At 47.2% G+C, this 17,976-nt stretch overlaps 2 protein-coding genes across 11 annotated transcripts in view; both read left to right on the top strand.

The window, feature by feature from the left end:
* The window catches only part of DNMT3B (DNA methyltransferase 3 beta), a 34,329-nt gene extending 30,352 nt beyond the window's left edge, over nt 1-3,977 (top strand). For 3 of the 9 annotated variants that reach the window (XM_027558805.1, XM_027558804.1, XM_027558807.1), the window contains 3 exons: nt 203-272; nt 963-1,081; nt 2,406-2,793. In XM_027558805.1, coding sequence (XP_027414606.1) covers nt 203-272; nt 963-1,081; nt 2,406-2,547 — 331 coding nt within the window. In that variant the 3' untranslated portion in view covers nt 2,548-2,793. Of the gene's footprint in view, nt 1-202; nt 273-962; nt 1,082-2,405 lie in introns of those variants that run through there. The other 6 variants (XM_027558808.1, XM_027558810.1, XM_027558809.1 and 3 more) reach the window with 4 other exon arrangements.
* A 5,561-nt stretch (nt 3,978-9,538) lies between these two features.
* MAPRE1 (microtubule associated protein RP/EB family member 1) overlaps nt 9,539-17,976 on the top strand; it is a 30,601-nt gene continuing 22,163 nt past the window's right edge. Inside the window, exons 1-2 of one of the 2 annotated variants that reach the window (XM_027558802.1) lie at nt 9,539-9,636; nt 14,153-14,276. In XM_027558802.1, coding sequence (XP_027414603.1) covers nt 14,156-14,276 — 121 coding nt within the window. In that variant the 5' untranslated portion in view covers nt 9,539-9,636; nt 14,153-14,155. Of the gene's footprint in view, nt 9,671-14,152; nt 14,277-17,976 lie in introns of both variants that reach the window. The other variant, XM_027558801.1, reaches the window with a different exon arrangement.

The raw sequence follows: 17,976 nt of genomic DNA, 5'->3' as shown, positions 1-17,976 counted from the left end.
GCTTCCTGCCCCAAGCAGCTAGCCTGTCCCTGACTTGACCCCCAGGCTTATGCTCACGCCTGGGCCCTTTTTATCATATTTCTGTAGCAAGTTCATGGCTAGAGCACATTTTGCAGCTTGGGCTCTCACTCCCAGCCTGGGAGGCACCGAGCCAAGGCCTTTTTCCGGGCAGTAGGAAGTAATGGGTTTTGGATGTTCCCAGGCCTGTGATAGCATCCAAGAATGATAAGCTCGAGCTGCAGGACTGCCTGGAGTTCAATAGGACAGCAAAGGTAAGCGGCGCGCTGCCTGGCCCACCACTTGGTGACCTTCCAATGGGACTGAACCTTGGTGTCCTCACCCCACACGACTCCCTGGTGCTGGGCTTCCTTCCCCACACAGTTGTTCTATCCCATCTTCAAATACAGAGGAGGAGGGGTTCTTGATAAAGAAAGTGAGAGAGGGCAACTAGACTTTCCCATTGTGAATGCACACTCCATGGAGACTCCCAAGTGAGAAATGAGTACACTTTTGCAAGAAAAAAAAAAAAATCTGCTATTAAGTCATAAATAATTTATTAATATCTCCAGAAACTTAATTTTCAAAGCTTCCATTAAGCTAAGTTCCATTCAATCCCTGCTTGACCATCCTCTATAATCTGGGGGAACTTTTCCTTTTGCTTAATCTTGCTTCAGCAATAACTGTTTCCTTGATGCCCATCTGATCTCATTCATGGACACTTTTGTTTATCTCTTGTTCTCTCTGAGGCTGGTCCTTCCTGCTCATTAACTTCTTGGCTTTTGTGGGAAGCACAGAGTGTGTCCTTCCGTCTCTCCTTTTCTCGTTCGCTATCTGAGCCTGGCCCTGCCACCCTCTCTCCCACACCTGCCCTCCCTCCTCCTCCACCTTCCTTAGGTGCTTCTGAGCCTTGACCCAGAACCGTTCATTCTGTGCTCACTCCATGATGTCATTTTGTTCTCCAGTTAAAGAAAGTACAGACAATAACCACCAAGTCGAACTCGATCAGACAGGGGAAAAACCAACTTTTCCCTGTTGTCATGAATGGCAAAGAAGATGTTTTGTGGTGCACTGAGCTAGAAAGGTGAGCAAGGCTGTTCGTGGAAAGGGGAATCAAGCAGACAGAGAGAAAGGGGGTAGAAACCATGGTTAAGGCCAGCAGCATGTTCCACATAGTCTCACTGACCTTCTACGTTAGCAGGGCTGGGAGTAACCTTTCCAGTTGGTGCTTATTTCCTAGCAGAAATGGCAAAAGGGCCGGTGGTGAGGAATCTGAAACCTGAGGCCATGAGACAGCACATCTGTCTCACCTGGCTGTGTTTCCTTGGCATTTGCCTGCCCTGACATGCTGGGACCCTAGGATGTGTGAGGATCCAGCTAAAGTAAACTCTACCGGCAAGCCGTTCCTTCTTTCTCAGGATTCCTCCTGCTGAGTTGCTTGTTCCAAAACTCCTTAGCCAAAGTCTGTCCTGCCCCTTATCCATTTATTTGGCTAAGTCTGGATTTTATCTATTTTGAAGAACCAACTCTTTGATTTAATTTCTCCTGTTCTGCATTTAACTTTTTTTTTTCTTGTTTTATTTTGTTATTGTGATGAGACTGTAGTAAGGGGTTGTGAACATTCCTCTTTACATTTTTGGCAGTGTCTTAGGGTTATTTTGATAGAGTATTTTCCACTCCAGATAGTTTAGTTCTAAAGCTGGATGTATTTCTTGGTTTAATTCGTAGTATGGACTGTAAACCTGGGAAAGAGTGAGGGCCAGTGTATCTGTAGCCTCTTTCCAGACCTGTACCTCTTCTCCTGTGGTAGAATGCCACTCAGGAGGCTGTTGGTATATTTTGTTGCCATCTGCCATTTAAGTCCAGCTTGGGCCTTGATCCAGCAATTTGCTTTGAAGAGGGAAAGAAAATGCAGGATGCTTCAGTTTACTCATGGTCAATTACCTGAGCATCTGATGATTAGACAAAAGATCTGCTTTGTGAGTGTCCCTATTCCTTAGTATGGCAATGGCTTAACTTTCTAGCCTTTTGTGATGTGAAGATAGGTACTTGTCTGCTGACTGGCTGGCCATCTTGGCATTCATTCAGTCATTCATACAAGAAAAGTCCAGCGAGCATCATGTGGCAGCAGTACAGTGCAAGCGTGGGGCCGTGCACAAGACAAGTACCCTCAAAAGAGGGACTGTGCCCTCATGACAGGCATCTGTGAGCCGAAGAACTGGTGGACTTGACCTCTGGGGGTCAAGAGGGGGCTCACGGGAAAGCCTGGCGGAAGGGACGGGTCAAAGGGCAGGAAGAGCAGAGCTACATGGGCTGCCTCGGCCAGGAGTCTCCCAGAGGCGCTAAGCATGCTGGTGGGAGCGCATCTGACTCCTTGTCTTTTCACTCTGGTACCCTCCCCGACCCAGGATCTTCGGCTTCCCTGTACACTACACAGACGTCTCCAACATGGGCCGTGTGGCCCGTCAGAAGCTGCTTGGGAGGTCCTGGAGCGTGCCTGTCATCCGACACCTCTTCGCCCCCCTGAAGGACTACTTTGCCTGTGAATAGTCCCCTAGGCACCAGGGCGTGTGGGCAGAGCCACAACCCAGGAGGTGCAGCCGGGCTCTGCCCTTGCCAGCCCAGCTGTGCTTGCGGGGTCTCGCCGAGCACCTCGTTGGGAGCAGAGCTGCCTGTCCCCTCCCTGGGGACCCCGAGGTGCCACCTCCTTGTGCACAACACAGACCCGGCCGCTCGGAGCGGCCAAACACGGTGCTCGTTTTATCTTCTCCTGAAACTTTAAAACTTTAAAACTTGAAATAGGTAGTAAGATGGCTTTTTTTTCCCCCTTCCTTTCTGGGTTTACAGCTCAGAGAAACGATGGCTAAGATACCAAAACCACAGTGCCGACAGCTCTCCAAGACTCAGGTTAATGCTGAAAAATCACCCAAGACAGTTATTGCAAGACTTTAATTTTTTAAAATGTCTGCGGCTCCTTGTTTCCAGGAGTGTGCAGCGGTAGACAGGTAGCTAAGGGACCTTTGAAGGGCCCAGTATGGTTTTTTTCTAGTGCTAGATAAGAGGACATGATGTCCATGTCTGTCTTGAGTTCTTCCCTGGCACGTCGTCGTCCCCACCCGCCCCACCCTGCCCCCACCTCAGTGTAAAGGGCTGGGATCTCTGGCCCATTTAGAGTATTTTCCACAAGGATGATGATTTCAGCAGGGATGACATCATCATCACATTCAGGGCTATGTTTTTCCCATAAATCTGAGGGCAGGGCTACCCTTAGCTAAATCCCTCCCAGTGACTGCAATAGAACCCTCTGGAAACTCAGGAAGGGGTGGGCTGGGTTATAAGCTGCCATATATTGGTATAGACAGGTATGGTTTCTCACTGTCTTCCCCCTTTATACCCATGTGAGAGGAGAGGAGGAGGAAGCTTACATGAGACCCTCCCCCACCCTACCCCACACCCCTCCAGGCTACTCTGCAGGCACAGGTCCCCAGTGTAACACCCCATCTTCTCAGCCAGGGGCAGAAGCACAGTCCTCGCACTTTCCCCTTCTCTAAGAGACTGCAGGGGGAAAACTGCAATAAAAGCTCAACCCTCCCTCCCTCCTGAGATTTTAAAGTCCTTTTTTATTCCATGATGAATCAATAAATCTTTTTTTTTTTTTAGGGGGAGTGGGAGGTCAGACAAGCTGCATTTCAGAAATGCTGTCGTAATGGTTTTTAACACCTTTTACTCTTACTGGTGCTATTTTGTAGAATAAAGAACAATGTTGACAGGTTTTGTGGGAGGTTTTTTTATATACTTTTTTTTTAATCTCAGACTTCTATTTTTGTTTAAACATTTTCATAATTTTTTTTGTAACTGGAGCCACAAGTATGGGGAAAAATTGTGCCTTGTTTCAACAGTTTTGCTAATTTTTAGGCTGAAAGATGACAGATGCCTAGAGTTTACCTTATGTTGAATTAAAATCAGTATTTCTCTAACAATCTGGTGTCCCTTTTGTTCTTTTGCAGATCAAATGGGTGGGGTATGTGGGGGAAAGTGGAAAGGTGGATGGTTGAAATAACCCCCCTTCAGTAACCCACCAGTGTGGAAGTTTGCCTCAGTATCGTCCGACTCATTTGCCACCCTATGGACGATAGCCCACCAGGCTTCTCTGTCATGGGATCCTCCAGGCGAAAATACTGGAGTGCTTGCCATTTCTTTCTCCAGGGGATCTTCCCAACCCGGGGGAATGTCTTTTGCATTGAAGGTGGATTCTGAGCCACCTGGGAAGCCCTTTTAAGTACCACAGGTGACCCCCAAGTCTAGTACCATGTTCCCCAAACTCCAATGTATCAGCATCCCCTGTAAGGCTTGTTCAGTGGAGAACAAGCCCTACTGCTAGAGTTTTTGATACATTAACTCTAAAGTGGAGCCTGAGAATTCCTTGATGCCCTTCCAACGACCAATCTGTGATAGTGAATGGATTTCTAAACCTTGTTTCCCCAAATAAATAACAAGTTCATTGAAAGCCTTGATGTCTGGATCAGTCATGTCCAGGTCATTTCTCAAAGCTATTGCAAGCTGGTTGAGATGAGTCAAAAATCCCATGGCTGACCGTCCAGTTCCTTGTCCCTTTGTAGGCTTCTCCTGCACTTTGTTCCACCACTCCTAAGTTGTCATGTCATAACTGAGCCATGGTCAGTGAGGGGACTTGGCTCCAGTGAGGGGAGACTCCTTGGGAAAGACCCAGGATCAATTTTTGACAGCTGCCTGTGGCCCCCCAGTTCTTTGGGTGGACTGTGTTTCTAGCCCTTGGTAAGTTTAATGTTGCAACTCCCTTCAGTAATTCACCTGGGTCCACCCAGCCATGTGGCCCAAAGCCCAGAGTCCATCATGTCATAATTCTGTGTCACTACCTCTAGCCTTTGGTCAGTGAAACGGTGCTGATGAAGAATCTAGTAGCTTTCCAGAGGTTAAGATTGGTCATCTGGTTCCTTTAGGGAGAAGGCAATGGCAATCCACTCCAGTACTCTTGCCCAGCGAATCCCATGGACAGAGGAGCCTCTTAGGCTGCAGTCCCTGGGGTCACTAGGAGTTGGACACGACTGAGCGACTTCACTTTCACTTTTCACTTTGATGCATTGGAGAAGGAAATGGCAACCCATTCCAGTGTTCTTGCCTGGAGAATCCCAGGGACGGGGGAGCCTGGTGGGCTTCCATCTATGGGGTCGCACAGAGTCTGACACGACTGAAGCGACTTAGCAGCAGCAGCAGCAGGCTAGAATAGAACAGCCCAGGTGCAAGTCACCATGGTGAGACATTGGCAATTAGCAAGCCAATCCTGCTGGTGCTCTGCTCAGGTGTTCAGGCCCCAGGGGCCTTGGCTGCCTTATTAAGCCATCTCGTATACAGTGCTGCACCAAGTGCCAGGACAGGATGAAGCGAAATAAACAGCCTCGGCCTCGAAACCCCAAGAGAGGAGATGGACTAGCCATCCAGGTGAGGGGCCCTTGGGTCTTGTGGCCTGCTTGGGAGCAGCCTTAAGGGGAGACCTTGGAGGGTCTGTGGGGGCAGTTCTCTGTTTTCTCAAGATGGGGGCCAGGTGGAGAATGTGATGGACATTCTGATCTTGGCAAAGTAGTTGGGGTTTGTACCTCAAGCAGACCTTTTCTGAAACTATCTTCTGGCTGCCTGGGGCTGTATCTGGGGGCTCACATGTATCACCTTGGAACTTTTCAAAAGTGAGGATCATAAATCCTACCTGCTTCCTAGGGCTGCTGTGAATGTTTAAGGCTCTAACCTGGGTAACTTGTTTTGCCTGGTGCCTGGCACACAGTGAGCCCTCACATGTACTGAATGGCATTGTGATAACAAAACCCTTATAGTGATGGTAACATCCAATATTAATGTGTTAATAAAATCTGAAAAAAGGACAGGTAATTTTCATCTAAGTGTTGCAAAAGAGCTGAGCAACAGCAGTATTTGGTGCTGAAATTGTGTCCATCACCCCATCCACAACATGTTGGGGTCCCCGTGCTCCTTGTTAGGGAGAGTAAGTGTGGGTGGCTTTGGAGTCTGGCACCCCAGAGATCTGTGAAAGGGATTTTCCCTGGTGGTGCTTGACTGACCTCTGAACAGTTCCATGGTTATTTGGTGGGGGATCAGCACTGGACAGAGGGAATCCCCCAGCCTACCTCAGTCAATTGGCTCTTGAGTGATTTTCTGTTCCAGGCTTGTGCTTGGCTGGTCCTTAATTCCTTCCTGCACCCAGACGGGATGCCTCTCCTTGCTTTATCTCCTAGCTTGTGACCTTGAATGTGCTCCGTAGCCACTCTGAGCCTCCGTTTATGCAGCTGTAAGGCAAGGATAATAACTTCATAAGGCTGATGTGTGGATCACTCATGCAGAGTGCTTGTGGGTAGTGAGTGCTGAGTACACAACAGCTGCTTTATTGTTTACTGTTTAGAGTCCTCCCAGCAACCCTGAAGTGAGGCAGTGGTTACAGTGATCCCAGGTAAAAGAACTGAGACTCAGATGTGGGTATCCAAGGCCACACAGCCAGTGCAAAGAAGTTGTGAATTGAAATCTGTTTTGTGAATCCATTGGTCTCCCCTGCATCTGTGTATGTGTGTATGAGTGTGTGTCTGGATTCTGAAGTTACCTGCTGCCCTTTGCAGCCTATGATAAAATTGACCTTTTTGCTTCCTTCTCTTACTTTTTTTCAACTTACCTTCCTTCTCTCCTTTCTGCCTTCTATCCCTTCTTCTGTTTAACTTTATTACTGGATTTGGTGGCTGCTTAACTGGGTCTTTGTGCATGTTGTTCTCTCCCCAGAACAGCCTTCTCCCTTTTGCCTGGTCCTTCAGTTCTCACCTCTTCCAGGAAGACTTCTTTGCCCCCATTCTAGGCAGCACTAAGAGACATTCTCTAATCTGTCCTTCCCTGTGGACTGATAGGAGAATATCTCAGCACAAAGTACTCTGTATTATTTCTTATTTTTGTACCCATCTCTTTCATGAGCTTGTGAGGTGCTTAAGGCAGATGAGCCCTCCTAACACCAGTTTTTAGTTGAATAAGCTTGTCATACATTTGGAAAACTCAGGTTTGAAGTCATAGTTTTTTATTTGTTTTTGAGGAGGAGACTTACAGTTTAGAGATTATTGCATATATTAAAAGTCACTTAAAAGCACATAGTAAAATCTCCCAACTTTGTCCTACTGGATGGAAATTCTTTTTTCTTTTTACCCTCTGGTCTTTCACAGTTAGAGCTTAATGTGACTCAGACAACCTTGGCTTAACCCCCTTCTCAGAGAGGAGGGTGGAGCCTAAGTAGGTCACATGGCCCTTTCTCATCTCTTTGGGGCACTGTTGCCTGGGAGGGCAGATGAGTTTTATTTCTCAGGCTCTAGCTCAGAGACCTATGATGTCCTGTGTCTCCAGAACCAGGTTCGAATGGTAGTCCGACACCTGAGGCCCTTCTTGACTTGACTTTCATTTCCCACACCCATTCCTCCCCGACCCCAAATGGCTTTCAGGTACTGCTGACAGCATATCAGTTGACAGAAGTTGAATATTGACATCAACTGAAAGGGACTTTGAAACCATTAACATTGATTGAGCACATACTATGTGCTGGGAGTGGTCTAAGAACATTACATACATCTCATTTGATTCTAACCCCTAGCAGAGTCAGGATTTGAACCTAGACCTGGTGGCTTTGCTACTTACAAAATTTACTGAAAGCGTTGGAGACTTAACATCCTTGTGTATAAGTTGGGGGTAATTAACACAAATGCCCAAATCACTATGACTATTCAATTATCCATATAGTGCTGCTATTACTACTATTACTATAATCATTTGTTACAGGGTTCTTTGCTGCATCCTTTTGTTTGTCTTTCTACCCTCTCGCTAGGTTAACATCCTATATTTTAGGGCAAGTATCATCTCTAGGAAGCCTTCCCACACTGTTTAGGTGAGGTCAGGTTTTCTCCTGCTGTATACTCTTGGAGCGGTACTTACCAGCAAGACAACCCAGCAGTACTGGTGGTTAAAATATTGAAATGCCTCCAGACCAGTTGATAAAGAGCTCCTGTCCCAGCTCCCTAACCCATTCTTCCCTGAACATCTCCCCCTGCGTCAGCAACTACTTGGATGAGACCCAGCCCAGAAGAGGCCTCTAGGCCCCTTCTCCTTGCAATGCAGGTGCTATCTTTCCTGCCACAGCCCATTCCTGTCTAACGAAGTCTGGTTTGTAATTAAACATGCTCATTGTGCTTAGTGGTGTCTGACTCTTTGCGACCCTCGGGACCGTAGTCTGCCAGGCTCCTCTGTCCATCGCATTTTCCAGACAAGAATACAGGGGTAGATTACCATTTCCTCCTCCAGGGGATCTTCCCAACCTAGGGATCAAACCAGTGTCTCTTATGTCTCCTGCATTGCAGGCTGGTTCTTTACCGCTGAGCCAGCAGGGAAGCCCTTGTAATTAAACAGTGATGTGTAATTAGTTATGTGCTTTGCCTTCCCTGACAGATTGGAAACTTTAAGAGCTCAGAGGGTATGTCTGTTTCTTGGTCACTGCCGAATCCCTAGGGTTTGATTAATCAGGGAAAAGAAATACTTGCTGAACACATGAATCAGTGATATTTTGACAAGAAAACCAGCTCAAAACTTGGATCAATCTTTGTGATGCAGGGCAACTGATCTCTCTGACCCTCAGTTTTCTCTTCCATAAAGTGGGTGTAACTCATTCTTTGAACAAGTCTCTGCTGCTGCTGCTAAGTCGCATCAGTCGTGTCCGACTCTGTGCGACCCCATAGACGGCAGCCCATCAGACTTCCCCGTCTCCGGGATTCTCCAGGCAAGAACACTGGAGTGGGTTGCCATTTCCTTCTCCAATGCATGAAACTGAAAAGTGCAAGTGAAGTCGCTCAGTCGGGTACGACTCTTAGCGACCCCATGGACTGTAGCCTACCAGGATCCTCCGTCCATGGGATTTCCCAGGCAAGAGTACTGGAGTGGGATTCCAGGCAACAGTACTGAAGTGGGGTGCCATTGATTATCAGGCTCTTGGACACCGTGGGAACAGGATTGAGAAGATTCTTGCTTCCGTGGAATTTATGGAAAAGCAGACAATAAAGGCATAAACAATTAAACGAGATTACTATACTAAGAAAAAAACGGATGATGAGATTTACAGGGTCATTCTAGAAAAAAAAGTCGCAGAATATGTCTCTACTGTGACTTTTAAGTCCTTCCTCAAAGCGCCTATCGATTTATTTTTTTATCTAATAATCCATTTTTTTATAGAAATTCATTGTAAAACCAATTTTTTGGCTACTGGGGTGGAGAATTTGTAACTGGATCCCGCCTTCTAGGCGGGGTCACATCTGCCCGAGGTGGGATCTCATTGGTTGCGGCAGACCTCGCGCAGTTGCATTGCCCCGGCAGCCGGCGCCCCGCCCCTAGGGCACTCCAGCCGTCGATCAAGCTTCGGGCTCCGCCCCCAGCGCGCCGCTTCGTCCCTCTCTATAAAAGGAGCCGGCGGGCGATGACGAGCCTTTACGTCGGCGCGTAAGGGGGGGTGCGTGTGAGGTCATCGCGCGGGCGGGCGGGCGGGGTCAGGCGGTTTGAACGAGACGAAGACGGAACCGGAGCCGGGTACGGGTAGCGGACGCGGTCCAACCGAGAGCCGGTGAGCCGGCCAGCGGGCACGGGGCGGTGGCTGGGGGGCGGCTGGGCGGGCCTCGAGCCGAGCCGAGCGCCAGTGGGCCTCGCGGGCAGTGCTCGGGCCGCTCCCCACGGCGGTGCGGTTCGGGCCGGGTGGGGGAAGGGCGGGGCCATGACCCGGCGCGCGCGGGCTGGGGGGCGCGCGCTCTTCGCTCCGCCGGGGGGGCTGGGGGAGCGGGGGCGGGGCGTCGGGCCGGAAGTGGGGGCTGCCCCTCGGCGGCGTGGGGGCTTATGGGCCGCGGCCTAGGCGTGGAACCAGGACAGGAGGCAGGAGGTTCCGGGGTGGTTGGGCCGGGTAGGGGGCGTGTGTGGAGTTGGAGTGGGCCTGCTGGAAGTTCTGAGGACCCCCCCACTGTAGGAGACGGGGCCGCCTGATGATTTAAGAGTCCAGGTTTTGGAGTCCAATCTGTATTGAATTCCCTGCTGTGCGACCTTGGGCAGGTGCTTTAACCTCTCTGGGCCTCAGTTTCCTCATCTGTAGAACGCGAGAGAAAGATAGTACTACAAAGGGCTTGTCCCCGAGTATGGCGAAAAGCAAGCCAACTCCCTGGACTTCTTCCTTTCTTCATCAGTATTTGTTGAGCGTCCACGGAGCGCTAGGCACTGTGTTAAGCACTGGCCATACACCCAGGAGCAGGAGGGCAAAGGCCTGCTTTTTAGTAGTCTACGTTGTGGTGGGGAGACCGAAAATGAAAAAATACATGGAAATGAGAAAATTAATATATGGAAAAGAATTTCGTATGATCACTGGCGGGACAGTGTAATAGGGTTATATAAACAGTGCTTTTTCAGTACGTGGTTTCACAGCTGACCTGGGGTGCTGCAGGGCAGAGCTGGGCTTCTACTCCATTTTGGGATTGAAACTCCTGAAGTTCATTGAAGGAAGATGCACCAGGCCTGCCATCCACCTCTCTGATGGGGTATCTGTAAGAGTAGTGGTAATAGCAGCTCTTTGCTAATTGGGCACTTGCTATGTGCCAGGTGTTGTGTGGTTTTATGTCATTTAATATTGCACTTGCCTCTTAACAGATTTTATCTTCATTTTACAAATTAGGGGACCGAGACTCTGAGAGGTTATTTGCTTTATGGTGTCCAGCAAGTGGCTGAACTCAAGTCTGTGACTCTTTGAGTCCAGGCCCTTAATCTCTGTATTACGCTGCTTCCCTGAGGTCCAGATCTAGACAGTGTGTTTCCAGTGTGCCCTTTATGATGGTGTATATATGTATACAGTTTTTGTGGTTAAGAAATGTATAGCGGTTTATGACACATAGGGAAGCTTAGGACATGCTGTGTTTTTCACTTAGAGTCTTAGTTAATCCTCACTGCCTCCTCGGGATGAGCAGATGAGCTATTTGTGATCCGGAAAGGTGAGGTATTTACCTAGGGCCACATTGCTTTTTTGGGGGGGGGTCCCCTCCACCCATTCCATAGTGCTCAGTATGGTACCTTGAAAGTGATAAGTGCTCATCAACCAGCCTTGAATTGGAGTGGGTTTGGGAGCCTTTAGGAGAGGCTATATATGGAGAGGTAAGGGGAGGCTTTTTTAAGGAAGTTTAAATGTGGATCAAGGAAGGGTGAGGTTTATATGGTGATCATGGGGTCTTTCTTCCATTGAGGCCAAGCAGAGGAATCCTTATGGAGGAAGAGAATGAGCTGTCGCTAGCTGTAGCTGAGGCTCTGAGAGCTGGTCTCTTTTGACTGCCTGGAAGAGCAAATTAAATAGTTGAGTCAGTGGATGTTTATTGCACATCCACAGGGTGCCTAGCCCCATGTATTCAGTGGCTGCAGAGTTTGCGGAGCACATGGGGCCAGGTATTAATGTGCTGCTAATGAAAGAGTTTTAAATTTATGATGAGGAAAGGCCATTAAGGTTTTCTGAGCTGAGGTGTGGTCAGGAGACACACGTGGCTTTACCAGCTGCTTACATTTTATGGCAGCATGATACACACAGTACCGGATGGATGTATGTATGAATATCGCCAAAATAGATTACAGGTGCTCACCCTGGGGCTGTGGTGGTTTTTGTTTGCATGTGTTTCTCTTTGATACCACACAGTCTGCATTTCATTTCTTCCTTTAGGGATTTTAAACACAGAAGTCACTTGGTCTGATTTTTGATTCAGAAAATTCTCCTTGGGTGTTGCATAAAAACAGTTTGAGACAGAGACTAATTTGATGTCTGTTGCAGTGGATGGAGGTGAGAGATGGTAGTGACAGGTCTCAGGTGCTGTTTTTGGCACTGGAGATAGGATAAATGAGACAAGGTCTCTCTCCTGGACTTGTTTGTTTAATACCAAACCATTTTTTGTGCCTTACCTCATTTAAACGTCACCTCAAATAGGGGGCATTCACTCATAAGATGAATGAGGTGTATTGAAGTTAAGTAACTTGCCCAAGTTCATACAACTGAGTGAGAGCCTCATGTTCAAACCCAGGCTTCAAATACTCAGCCCTTTGCATAGAGCAAATTTCCTACTGGTTCAGATCCCATCTGGGAATGATTCAGAAATGAAGAGATAATGACAGTTGTAGAGGTTTGAGTGAAATGCTGTGGGAACATAGGGATTAATTTCCCAGTGGAGTCAGGAACTAAATTGTGTTGACTTCTAGTATAACATGGTTTTATCATCTGAGTTTAGGTAAGAGAGTTGATAATTTGCTTTCTGAGACACATTTTTCTCTGCTTGACACTGTCCTGCCAGCCTGAAGACAGGTAGCCTTTCCTGAGCCCACTGTGTGATATGCTGTGCCAAGTCCTCAGGGGAGGGGGATGTGGGGTGTGAGGGCACAAGCCTGAGACATCAGATAAAGAGGAGCTTGTGTGGTAGATCTCCATCATTTCCGGCCCTCACATTCTGTAGCTGTTTGACTTGTGAGGTGTGCTGGAGACGCAAGGGAAGACTAGCTAGTCCCTTGGTGGAGGAATGAAGTGCTCAGAGTCCCATGGTGGTTCCAAATTTCCTGAGTTTTTCTTCCCCCATTGATCATATTGATGTCACATGAAATGAGGAAAATTACAAGTGTTGGTCATTGTGAAATTTAGTATTTTCTAGCAGAAGTCCCCAACCTCCAGGATTTAATGCCTGATGATCTGAGGTGGAGCTGATATAATAATACTAGAAATAAAGTGCGCAATAACATAATGCACTTTGAATCATTTGAAAACCATCCTGCCTGCCTCCTCCCCCCTTTCCCCAGTCTGTCCATGGAAAGACTGCCATCCACAGAACCAGTCCCTGGTGTCAAAAAGGTTGGGGACTGCTGTTGCGTAGTCATGAGTCCTCATGGTAATTGCCCAGGAATCTCATTTAGGTCTGGATCCACCTGCCCTTATCTCATATTGAATCTTCTCTTCCCATTATCTGTTCACCAGCAGTTGGTGACCTTTTTCAAACTTAAATGGTGATTCTCCCCCATTTAAATCCCAGGAAGGGATTCTTGAACAGTTAAGAGATAACATCTGAATTCATCATGCCTGCAGAGTCCTAACAGGATCTGGCTTCTTCACTTTTCCCACTTCTGTTGCTCCTTACCCTCCTGCTTGCGGGGCTGTAGCCACTCTGCTTAAGCTTCTCACTTAGCTTAGCCAAGTGTCTGCTAAGCTCCTGGTGCTTAGTAAGCCTACAGATGGCCTCCTGTCCTCAGTAGGTTCAGCAGAGAATTTTACTAAGGACTCTTCTCTGTGAGGTCATTTGCCACCACCTCAGTAGTACTTAGGTTATAGAAAAGGTTACTTTTTCTATTGTAAAAGTGGACATAGTCTTTAAGAAAATTCGGAGAACTTCGTAGTGGAAACTATAAAGAGAAATTAATAAAAAGCCCACCATCTGAAGAAAACTGGTGTAAACATTTTGATACATTAATGGATAAATGAATTGATGTTTTCTAAGCACATTTTTATCGGAGAAGGCAATGGCACCCCTCTCCAGTACTCTTGCCTGGAAAATCCCATGGACGGAGGAGCCTGGTAGGCTGCTGTCCATGGGGTTGCTAAGAGTCGGACACGACTGAGCGACTTCACTTTCACTTTTCAGTTTCATGCATTGGAGAAGGAAATGGCAACCCACTCCAGTGTTCTTGCCTGGAGAATCCCAGGGACAGGGGAGCCTGGTAGGCTGCCGTCTATAGGGTCACACAGAGTCGGACACGACTGAAGTGACTTAGCATAGCATAGCATAGCAAGCACATTTTTATACCAGTCACATTAAAATGGGGCCTGAATTTTAGGCTGGCTGGTGTTGAGCCGTTCATTTCAGGTTATGTTTACTCCTGGAAATCTAGGCTTGTGGCTGGAACCCTAGGTCTTTGATTTGGTATCTTGGGGAAGAATGGGGGTGAGGCTTCCAAGTTGAGTGTCCCCATACTTCTGCTCTGGTGACTCCAGGAAATGCTTGCGCTTTCTTGCTGCCCAGTAATGCGATCCCTTCTCTTTTCTCACGTGCTGTAGAAGATGGCAGTGAACGTGTACTCAACGTCGGTCACCAGTGATAACCTCAGTCGACATGACATGCTGGCCTGGATCAATGAGTCTCTGCAGTTGAATCTGACAAAGATCGAACAGTTGTGCTCAGGTAAGAGTTCAGTAGACCCCTTTCCCCAAGTAAGCCTGTGGGTCCTTCAGGGATGCACAGGTCGGTCCATGTCTGATTGCAAAAGCCACAGGTTCGGGTTCTGTGTTAGGGCTGCTCTGTTTGTTTCAGCCTTGCCTTGGTTCCACTTGTGAGTGGGACTGTGCTTGAAAGGAGCCTGCTCTCTTCTGGCCTGTATGTCCACCGTCGCCCGCTATAGCGGCTCCATTCTGAGGCCTGCAGCTTACTTAGCCTCAGCTGCTCCGTCTGCACTCTTTGCATCCAGATTTGAAGTGACTTATATTTGAGGACAATAATTGTAATTGTTCTAGTTCTGTATTAGTTTATCAGTGGCATTTCTTACTTCCACATAACTCAAGACCAAAGTCAGGCCGGTTTGCTATTTCAGCCACAACTTTATTGAACTACTGTTTGTTAAGAATATGACAGAGAAGTGCTGATTTAAAACGAGAACATACATTATGTGTTAGGCTTATTAAAATGGATTTACCCCAGATAGGAGGTGGGGTCAAGAATATGACAGTAGAAGGATGAGCTGTATATCCTGCTGCTACTTGAATTCTTATCTTGATCTTTGGGTAGAGAATTAGAACCTTCAGCTTCTCCTAGTAATCATAACAACAGTTATTTAATTGAACACTTGTGTGCCAGGGTTATGTAAATGCTTTCAAATATCTTTTTATCACTGTACCTCTGTGAGGTGGCCTCTTGATGAAAGTGAAAGAGGAGAGTGAAAAAGTTGGCTTAAAGCTCAACATTCAGAAAACTAAGATCATGGCATCTGATCCCATCACCTCATGGCAAATAGATGGGGAAACAGTGACAGACTTTATTTTTGGGGGCTCCAAAATCACTGCAGATGGTGACTGCAGCCATGAAATTAAAAGACGCTTACTCCTTGGAAGGAAAGTTATGACCAACCTAGACAACCCATTAAAAAGCAGAGGCATTACTTTTCCAACAAAGGTCTGTCTAGTCAAGGCTATGGTTTTTCCAGCAGTCATGTATGGATGTGAGAGTTGGACTATAAAGAAAGCTGAGTGCTGAAGAATTGATGCTTTTGAACTGCGGTGTTGGAGAATACTCTTGGGAGTCCCTTGGACTGCAAGGAGATCCAACCAGTCCATCCTAAAGGAAATCAGTCCTGAATATTCATTGGAAGGACTGATGTTGAAGCTGAAACTCCAATACTTTGGCCACCTGATGCGAAGAGCTGACTTATTTGCAAAGACCATGATGCTGGGAAAGATTGAAGGTGGAAGGAGAAGGGGGCGACAGAGGATGAGATGGTTGGATGGCATCACCGACTCAATGGACATGAGTTTGAGTAAACTCCGGGAGTTGCTGATAAACAGGGAGGCCTGGTGTGCTGAAGTCCGTGGGTTGCAGAGTTGGACATGACTGAGTGACTGGACTGAACTGAACTGTGAGGTGGGGATGTTTATTAACCTTTTTTTTACAGATGAGAAAATGGGCTTAGAGAAATTGAATAATAAGTATAGGTTTAAACAACCCAGAATAGAATTGAGGCTTGAACCATATTTGAAATCAAGAGCCCATGTCCTTCAGCCTCTGTACCATACTTGTTCTTCAGACTTTTCTTTGACCAACTAGTGCCATTCACATCTCCTTAAAATTATTGCTTTCATTTATATGAAAATTTTCTAAATGAATTCAGCTTCTGTACTTCCTTATTTTGTAGCTGAGTCTTGGTCTTAGTTTCATTTGCTGGTCTTGTTACTTCCTCTGTGAGATTTAATCCCAGTTCTATAGATGGTCAGAGAGGCTCGTTGTGAAGTCGTACAGTGAGGGGGGGCCCAGGAGTCACGCCTACTAAGCGTCAGTTTCTCTGTGAGTCGTAGGTGCCGTTGGATCTGTGCTGCTTTTCCTCTAGTTTCATTTCACCACCACATCCCCTTTTGTTGGAGGCTTTTAAAGCACTCGTTTGCCCCGTGATTAATGACTAATGGGGGGGGATGAGGTCATCTTAACTTTGTTTGGAGCCAGCTTTTTAACCAGCAATTTCTCCCTGAAATTTGTCTTTTTCTATAAATACAGTTCAAGATGTATTTCACTTAATTAAAAAATGAGATCTCTTTTCATGTGTAGGTAAGACTGTACGTGTGCTCATCTGGCTCCAGGTTTCTCTCATTCAGTCAGGGAGCTGTCGTTGGTAGTCAGGGCACGAAGAGACCCCAGTCTGCCCTAAGCGTGTGACTTTTGATGGGACCCTGATGTTCTGGTTCTTCATCTGTAAACTGGGATAAGTGAAGCGAAGTGAAGTTGCTCAGTTGTGTCTGACTTTGCGACCCCGTGGACTGTAGCCTACCAGGCTCCTGAATCCACGGAATTCTCCAGGCAAGAATACTGGAGTGGGTTGCCATTTCCTTCTCCAGGGGATCTTCCTGACCCAGGGATCGAACCTGAGTCTCCTGCATTGCAGACAGACGCTTTACCATTTGAGCCACCAGGGAAGCTCTTAAGATCTGGTTCACCTGTTGGGCTGTTGTGAGACTCACCTGTAAAAATAGCTCTCAGATACTGATTCTGTGCCAGCCCCTGGATGTGAGGCTGGGTTTCTCAAGGGACAGGACACATTGCTGTTTTTCAGAGGAGCCTGCATGGGGCACAGCTTATGCATTATAGAGCCTGATTTTGCATCCAGATCTTTCTGGCCACATAGCCTGTACTCTTTCTGCTGTGTACATGCTTTATCTTTTTATTTTATTTTTTTGACTGCACTGGGTCTTCATTGCTGCCTGTGGGCTTTCTCTCGTTGCAGTGAGTGGGGGCTACTGTAGTTGGGATGCACAGGCTTCTCATTGCCATGGCTTCTCTTGTTGCAGATCATGGGCTCAGTAGTTGTGGCACATGGGCTTTGTTGCCCTTGGCATGTGGGATCTTCCTGGAGCAGGGATTGAACCCATGTCCCCTGTGTTGGCAGGTGGATTCTTAACCACTGGACCACCAGGGAAGTTCATCCATGCTATATCTTTTGAAAAGAAGCATTTGGAAGAGAGTTGAACAAATTAAAATATATTACCAATTATAGCGATATTGTTTCATTTAAAATCTGTAAAGAGTTTGAATTTTGCCTGCTGCCTGCCATTTTTCTTATTATAAAGTGCTTTTTCCCAGTGGAACATTCAGAATACTTTGTGAATATGTAAACAAACTTCTGTTCACAGCTTGTTCCCCCCTTGAGAGTGGTGTGGGGCTTTTCTGAGTATGTAGAGGTTGCATTGTGTGCATGTTGGTGTTTAGGAAATGGGGTCTCAGCTTCCAAACAGGATGAACTGTAGACACTGTGTCCCTGAAGAAGGTCTGCTTCCAGGGGATTGGAGTCAGAGAGAAAGCCAGGCTCCTCAGATCCTTGTGTTTACTGAGGCCTCAGGAGAATCCCAGGGACCTTTATCACTGGTGCCTGGTCCCTCCTGATCTTACCTTCGTTAAGCAGAGAGGCAGGCACACCAGAATTCTCTGACCGTGCACAAGCTTTGAGAGGTAGGAATAGGTTTTCCGCTCGAGAGGGCAAAGCCCTGAGGTTCTACACTATTCATGTGCTGGCTGCCTGCAAAGTGGCTGAGTTTATCAGCATTGTGTGCTCCCTGCGTCCAACGGTGAAAGGAACCTCTGCTTGGCTCTTGTAGTGAGATAAGGTGCGGAGGACTTCAGTGATAGG

The sequence above is a fragment of the Bos indicus x Bos taurus genome, chromosome 13 (assembly GCF_003369695.1).
Source record: "Bos indicus x Bos taurus breed Angus x Brahman F1 hybrid chromosome 13, Bos_hybrid_MaternalHap_v2.0, whole genome shotgun sequence".
Lineage (NCBI taxonomy): Eukaryota > Metazoa > Chordata > Mammalia > Artiodactyla > Bovidae > Bos > Bos indicus x Bos taurus.
This window is presented reverse-complemented; position numbering and strand designations above follow the sequence as displayed.